Genomic DNA, 7,749 nt, shown 5'->3' with positions numbered 1-7,749 from the left:
TGGATGATTTGGTTTATGTAAAGATGTAGAGGCAATAGGGTAGTGGTGATGGGAGATTTTAATTTTCCCAACATTGACTGGGATACACTTAGCGTCAGAGGTCTGGATGGGGTAGAATTTGTAAGAAGCGTCCGGGAGAGTTTTCTAGAGCAGTATGTCAATAGTCCAATGAGGGAAGGGGTCATATTGGACATGGTACTGGGGAACGAGCCAGGACAGGTAGTAGAAGTTGCAGTGGGGGATTTCTTTGGGAACCACAATTCTGTAAGTTTTAGAATACTCATAGATAAAGATGAGAATAGTCCTAAGGGAAGAGTACTAAACTGGGCCAAGGCCAATTATATCAAAATTAGGCAGGAGCACAGAAATGTGGATTGGACACAGCTATTTGAAGGGAAGTCCACATTTGAGATATGGGACACTTTGAAAGGTAGATTAAAGATAGTGCAGGATAGGCATGTCCCGTTGAAGGCAAAGGATAGAAAGGGCGAGATTCGTGAACTGTGGACGACAGGAGAAATTGTACGACTAGCCAAAGGAAAAGAGAAGCATACATAAGGTCTAGGCAGCTAAGAACAGAACAGGCCCTGGAGGAATATCGGAAGAGCAGAACAAGTCTTAAACGAGGAATTAAGCGGGCTAAAAGGGTCATGAAGTAGCTTTAGCAAGCAGAATTAAGAAGAATCCCAAAGCATTTTATTCTTATATAAGAAGCAGGCAGATAACTAGAGAAAGGATTGGACCACTAAAGGATAATGAAGGAATGCTGTGTGTCGAACCTGAGAGAATGATTACTTTGCATCAGTGTTCACTGTGGAGAGGAACATGATCTTGTTGCATCAGTGTTCACTGTGGAGAGGAACATGATCTTGAGGTTAGAGATAGAAGTTTGATTAGTCTGGATCACGTTGGCATAAGTAGGGAAGATCTGTTGGGTAGGCTAGAGGTTATTAAGGTGGACAAATCCCCAGGACCGGATGGGATCTATCCCAGGTTGCTGAGGGAGGCGAGAGAGGAAATACCTGGGGCCCTGACAAATATCTTTATGACATCCTTAAATACAGGTGAGGTGCCAGAGGACTGGAAGGTTGCTCATGTTGTCCCCCTGTACAAGAAGGGTAGTAGGGATATTCCGGGTAACTACAGACCAGGAAGCCTGACGTTGGTGGTGGGCAAGTTGCTGGGGAGGGTACTGAGGGATAGGATCTATTTATATTTAGAAAAGAATGGGCTTATCAGTGATAGGCAACATGGTTTTGTGCGGGCGAGATCATGCCTTACCAATTTAATAGAGTTCTTCGAGTAAGTGACCAAGTTGATAGATGAAGGAAGGGCTGTTGATGTCATATACATGGACTTTAGCAAGGTGTTTGATAATGGTAGACTAATGGAGAAAGTGAAGTCACATGGTGTGCAGGGTGTTTTAGCCAGACAGATAAAGAACTGGTTGAACAACAGGAGACAGAGAGTAGTAGTTGAAGAGAGTTTCTCGAAATGGAGAAAGGTGACCAGTGATGTTCCGTAGGGGTCAGTGTTGGGGCCACTGTTGTTTGTAATCTACATAAATGATCCGGAAGAGGGCACTTTTGGTATGATCAGCAAGTTTGCAGATGACACGAAGGTTGGTGGAGTAGCAGAAAGCATAAGGGACTGTCAAAGAATACAGGAGGATATAGATAGACTGGAGAGTTGGGCGGAAAAGTGGCAGATGGCTTTCAATCCAGACAAATGTGAGGTCATGCATTAAGGCAAGACTAATTCTATAGTGAATTATACAATGAACGGAAGTGCCTTGGGAAAAGTTGATGGGAAGAGAGATCTGGGAGTGCAGGGCCATTATATCCTGAAGGTTGCTGCACAGGTGGATAGAGTGGTCAAGAAGGCATTTAGTATGCTTGCCTTCATTGGACGGGGTATTGAGTATAAGAGCTGGCAAGTCATGTTAAAATTGTACAGGACGTTGGTTCGGCCGCATTTGGAATACTGTATACAGTTCTGGTCGCCACATTACCAAAAGGATGTGGATGCTTTGGACAGGCTGCAGAGAAGGTTTACAAGGAGGTTGCCTGGTATGGAAGGTGCTAGCTATGAAGAGAGGTTGAGTAGGTTAGCTTTATTTTCATTAGAAAAAAGGAGATTGAGGGTGGACCTGATTGAGGTTTACAAAATCATGAAGGGTATAGAGAGGGTGGATAGAGATAAGCTTTTTCCCCAGGGTGAAGGATTCCATAACGAGAGGTCACACTTTCAAGGTGAGAATTGGAATGTTTAAGGGGGATACACAGGGCAAGTACTTCACACAGAGGGTGGTGGACGTCTGGAATGCGTTGCCAGCAGAGGTGGTAGAGGCAGGCACGGTAGATTCACTTAAGATGCGACCGGACTGATGCATGAGTAGGTTGGGAGCAGAGGAATAGATACTTAGGAACTGACCGACAGGTTTAGACAGTACATTTGGATCGGCTCAGGCTTGGAGGGCAGAAGGGCTTGTTCCTGGGCTGTAAATTTTCTTTGTTCTTTATCTTGTCAATGTGTTGTTGTAACCTGCAACAGCCCTCGATACTATCTACAACACCACTGACCTTTGCGTCATCGGCAAACTTATAAACCCACCCTTCCACTTCTTCATCCAAGTCATTTATGAAAACTACAAACAGTAGAGGCCCAAGATTAGATCCCTGCGGGACACCACTGGTCACCGACCTCCAGGCGGAATACTTTCCATCCACGACCACTCGCTGTCTTCTTTTGTTATCAACCAAAATTTAATGGTGAGCCACATAAAGAAGTGCTACAATACAGAATTTTAAAAAGCAATTTAAAAAGGTAGGTTTTTAAAAAAATGTTAAAAGGACATCAAGATTGCACGGGAGAACGCAAGACTAGGACTCAGGCAGCTGAAGGCATGATGTCTATGGTAGAGGGACTGAACTACAGGATATACAAGAGACCACATTTAGAGTAGCACAGATTGAGTTTTTTAAAATTAAGGTGTTGCCAGACTGGCAGTCAACTTAGGACAATAAGCACAGTGCAATGGGTGAAAGGGTCATGGTGCAAGTTAAAATATATAATAGAACTTTGGATCAGTTAAACTTTATGAAGGACAGAAGATAGGAGGCAAACCAGAAGAGTACTGTAATAGTCAAATTTAGATAATGGAAGCAATAATGAGGGTTTCAACTGATGATGAGTGTGGCAGGAATAGAGATGCATGATACTATAGAGCTGGGTACAGGCAACTGGATAATACAAGAAAAAAAGTGACCAGAATGTCATATCAGAGTCATAATTCAGAGACAAGTAGGACACTATTCAGAGTCTGGTTCAACCTAACACAGTCACCAGAGAAAATGATAGAGCAGTTGACTGATGAAGGGAGCATGTAGTGGGGACTAAAGTCAATGGGACTGAAATTGGTTTATTCCCACAAAAAAATAACAACAGGCTTGGAGGGAATTAGCAAACAAGTTTTCCAGTGTGTCTGATCACAAGGGTTGCTGGATGCAAAGACAGTCTGTATGAAAAGTCAGCCTCAGTGTTAACACACTCCCAGCTGTTTAACAAAAAACTGAAAACAAAATAGGCCCCATTTTTCCCCTCCCTCTCACCCACATACCCTTTGTACCCCATCCATGGCAACCCATTCTAATTTATGACCCCTATACATTCAAAGTCAAACCTCTGCATCACCACACTGCTCATATCCTCCATTCCAACCTATTCCACCACACCTACATATCCCTTCACCTTTTGTACCCTCCCAAACAACCATGCCACTCTCCCCATCTCTCCGTGGCCCATTTTGAGGACTTATTTTCCAGTTTTTTTTATACTTGGCAAAAACCTTGGCAATATTTTTCAAATCAATGAAAAATAAAGTGGGTGAAAAATCATCAGCCAATTCACTAAGAGCTTATTTCATGTCACTGCTGCAAAAATAATTACATCAAATGGCTCCAAAGAAAATTGATTGATCAGTATTATAGTACACCTGAAAAGGACCTCTCTGAAAATACTTTGTGGTATTTGACAGTAAATTATTATATATAAGCTGGCCATGCCCAGAAATTCTTAACTGAATTGCAACAGGTACATTTTTCATTTGCATACCACAATTTCAGAGTTAGCTCCAAGAATCTCCTGCCATTTAACACAAAGTCTTTCCTCTTCTGACGAGTTTAGCTGAAAGCCTGGAGTGAAGAAGGATTTATAAAACAAATTTTATTTCACTTAAGATTTGTAATATTGAATATTATAAAAAAAACCTTCTCATAACATAACATTTTGGAAGAATGTATAATTCATTTGCTATCTCTTTCTATAAATATTGAGCATTTCAGTCACTAGATTCAAAAATTCTTCAACTTGTAAAACTTATCTACCAAACATGTTTCTTCTCTTGCCTACCACAATGTGCAACAGTAAATAGTATAGACCAGTTTCAAAGATAAAATGAATGATTCCTTAAGTTAAAAAATCAGAAGTTCAACATTATAAAACTGAAATGATCAGGTCAATAATGAAAAAGACTGACATGACATCTTACAAGCTCAATTTCAGATGACATCAGAATTTACTCTTGAACTTAAACACTCAGATCTGAATTATTGGTCTTGAATTGGAAATGTAAAAACCTAACCCCTACTTCCCCATACATTATCTATGTCGACCGTATGCCCCCATGTACCCTGATCCACTCCAACCTTCACCACTGAAACAACACCTTACGTCTCTCAAAGAACAATTGACTTGTCCCAAAGGTGTCCCATGACCATATCTAACGCTGAACCTTAACTATTCAAGAGGATACTCTAGCTAGCCAAATGAATCCATGAAGTTCAGATCAGCTCTTCACAGGTGTAATTTTATGTACATTGGTTCCACACACCTGGATCACCAAACTCGGACATGAGGCAGCCACTCTGCATAATGCAACCCTCCCCCCACCGCAAAAAAGAGCAGGTGCCATGTTCAGTTAAGGAATTTTGATTCAAGGCCAAGTCCACTAATTTACACAAATATCTGGGTGCAGGGTGGAAGCTCTACCTATTTTAGAGTGGTTACTACTCTGCATTGTCATGTGAAGCTATACATACCACATATTGATTGCTGACATAGACACCAAAAGGTTTCCAATTACAATCTCCAAGTCATGCTATAGGTTAAGCAAGTACCTGACAATAACTCGCCAAGTGATGCGTTCACATAGGATAATCTGTACCTGCTGTGAACCCAGTGTCACTTTCAGCTTCAATTCCTTGCTCCGCAACAGGTGAAGTATTTGAATTCCTATTCACCAAAGCTGATGAGTCTTCAATCATTAACATAAAAGGAGACAAATAATTTGCCTACGTTTAAAATCACAAGTTCCCATAATACATAAAAACCCCCAAGACTAACAATCAAACTGGCAACATTCAATTTTCATTCCTCAAAAAGACTGGGTTACTGCAAAGTCAACTCTCATCGGTATTTTGCTTTAACATACATTTACTTACACTTAAGTTCTTTCATCTATCTTAAAGGTTTCCTCTATGCATTTTTCTAAAGATATTTAAAATAAGAACCTGTTTCTGGCCCTTCAGCTACCTTATGACAAACACGACTTTAACCAAATTATCTACTTTCTAAACATTTCTAGAACACAAATATAATTTAAAGCACTGGTAACAACTGCAAGTCAAATTCATAACGCAGGCAGGAACTAATGTACCTGAAGCATGTTTATTATCCATTGTGAGGACATCTCTACACTTCTCAGATTTTACTTCATCTTTGCAGTCAGGCTGTGTCAAAGTTCCTGCTTCGTGTACCTTCCTCATTAAAATAAGACACACAGTTTGGCCAGTGTGACGCAACATTTCCACGGCTTGTTGATTAGTGAAACTTTGAATATTTGTTCCGTCCACCTAGAATGGAAACAGATTTAGACTACATTGCCCAAATTATAACTAAAATCATCTATTATAACAAAATTGTAGTCTCACAAAAAAAGAATGGGTGGGTGGGCTGGCTGATCTGGCAGTTCAGAGATTCTATTTTTGTTTTACTTATAGATTTCAAATTGCATAGAATCATAGATCAAGTTAATTGCATCAGCTGTCATGACATGAAAAGTGTACTGCCAAAAATTGTCCATATATTCTGATCACACATTAGATGACAGTTACAGTTTAGACATGAAAAGTACATATTTACTTCCTTTTCTAAAATAATGATATTATTTGTTCAGAATGCTTGAACACAGGCGGCAGAGTGGCTCAGTGGTTAGCACTGCTGCCTCACAGCGTCACGGACCCAGATTCAATTCCAGCCTTGTACAACTGGCTAAGTGGTTTGCACATTCTCCTGGTGTCTGTGTGGGTTTCTTCTGGGTGCTCCAGTTTCCTCCCACAGTCCAAAGATGTGTATTGGCCATGTTATTTGCTCAGTGTTCAGGGATGTGTAGGTTAGGTGCAACAGTCATGGTAAATGTAGAGTAATAAGGTAGGGATTGGGTCTGGGTAGAGTACTCTTTGGAGTTTCGGTGTGGACTTGTTGGGCCAAATGGCCTGTTTCCACACTGTAGGGATTCTATACATATTTTATAAATTTAAACAATGCAGTTTTAGATTAAAATAAGATATAGTTATTCCACTTGGCTGAGCATCAGTTAAAAAAATTAGATCACTTTCTCACTATGATAAATGTGCATAACCGTTTTAGAACTTGGAATTTCAAAATAGAGGCAGAGTGTGACCTCCATTTTGTAGATATTGTTGCTTTTTCAAAAGGTTGGTAAGTCAGTTGGAAGAGTGACTCAAGTATTTCATTTCCAAGGCATGTGATCCAGTGAAATGTCTAGCAGGACGATGGAGATAATAACAGGGAAGAAAAAAAAGAACAAAGGTCAATAGTTTAGCTTTTAACTTCAGTTCAGAATAATTTGGAGTTCCACTCAAAAGTGAGAACAGTTTCCTCCTAGCAGGAGAATCGGGCTTTCAATTCAAGAGGGCCAACTACCTTGGCAGAAAGGTTTTTAAATGAGTGAAACCTCTAAACTGAAAATTTCAAAAGAAGTTTTTAAGTTGCAAGAACTGAAAAGCAAACATAAAACCAATTCAGCAATCCCAGAAAACTGGACAATCAGATAAACTTGATTGAGCTTTTTGAAGAGGTAACAAAGAGGATTGATGAGGGCAGAGTGATGGACGTTATCTATAGAGTTCAGTAAGGCATTCAACGCGGTTCCTCATGGTAGTCTGGTGAGTAAAGTTAGATCAGGGAATACAGGGAGAACTAGCCATTTAGATACAGAATGTTGCTGAACGAAAAGACCTTGGAGTGCAGGTTCATAATTCCTTGAAAGTGGAGTCCCAGATAGAAAGGTCAGTGAAGAAGGCATTAGGTATACTAGCCTTCACTGGTCAATCCATTGAGTATAATATTTGGAGTTTATGTTGCAGCTGTATAAGGCATCAGTTTGGCCACTTTTGGAATACTGCGTGTAATGTTGGTCTTCCTGCTATAGAAAGGATGTTGTGAAACTTGAAAGGGTTCTGAAATGATTTACACGGATGTTCCCAGGTTGGAGGGTTTGAGCTATAGGGAGAGGCTGAATAGGCTTGGGCTACTTCCACTGGAGAGTTGGAAGCGGAGGGGTGACCTTATAGAGCTTTATAAAATTATAAGGAGCATGGACAGGGGAAATAGACAAGATCTTTTCCCCGGGATAGGGGAGTCCAAAACTAGAGGGCATAGGTTTAA

The 7,749-nt window shown here is 40.5% G+C and overlaps 1 protein-coding gene across 12 annotated transcripts in view; it reads right to left on the bottom strand.

The window, feature by feature from the left end:
- The window catches only part of LOC122562047 (multiple PDZ domain protein), a 368,714-nt gene that overhangs the window by 236,176 nt on the left and 124,789 nt on the right, over positions 1-7,749 (bottom strand). For 11 of the 12 annotated variants that reach the window (XM_043714532.1, XM_043714569.1, XM_043714586.1 and 8 more), the window contains exons 12-14: positions 5,717-5,912; positions 5,225-5,314; positions 4,114-4,193 (exon numbers count right to left, since the gene is read on the bottom strand). In XM_043714532.1, the coding sequence (XP_043570467.1) occupies positions 4,114-4,193; positions 5,225-5,314; positions 5,717-5,912 (366 nt within the window). The remainder of the gene's footprint in view (positions 1-4,113; positions 4,194-5,224; positions 5,315-5,716; positions 5,913-7,749) is intronic. The other variant, XM_043714549.1, reaches the window with a different exon arrangement.

The sequence above is a fragment of the Chiloscyllium plagiosum genome, chromosome 2 (genome assembly GCF_004010195.1).
Source record: "Chiloscyllium plagiosum isolate BGI_BamShark_2017 chromosome 2, ASM401019v2, whole genome shotgun sequence".
Taxonomy (NCBI): domain Eukaryota; kingdom Metazoa; phylum Chordata; class Chondrichthyes; order Orectolobiformes; family Hemiscylliidae; genus Chiloscyllium; species Chiloscyllium plagiosum.
Note: the sequence above shows the minus strand (reverse complement) of the source record. Positions and strands in the feature narration are given on the sequence as shown.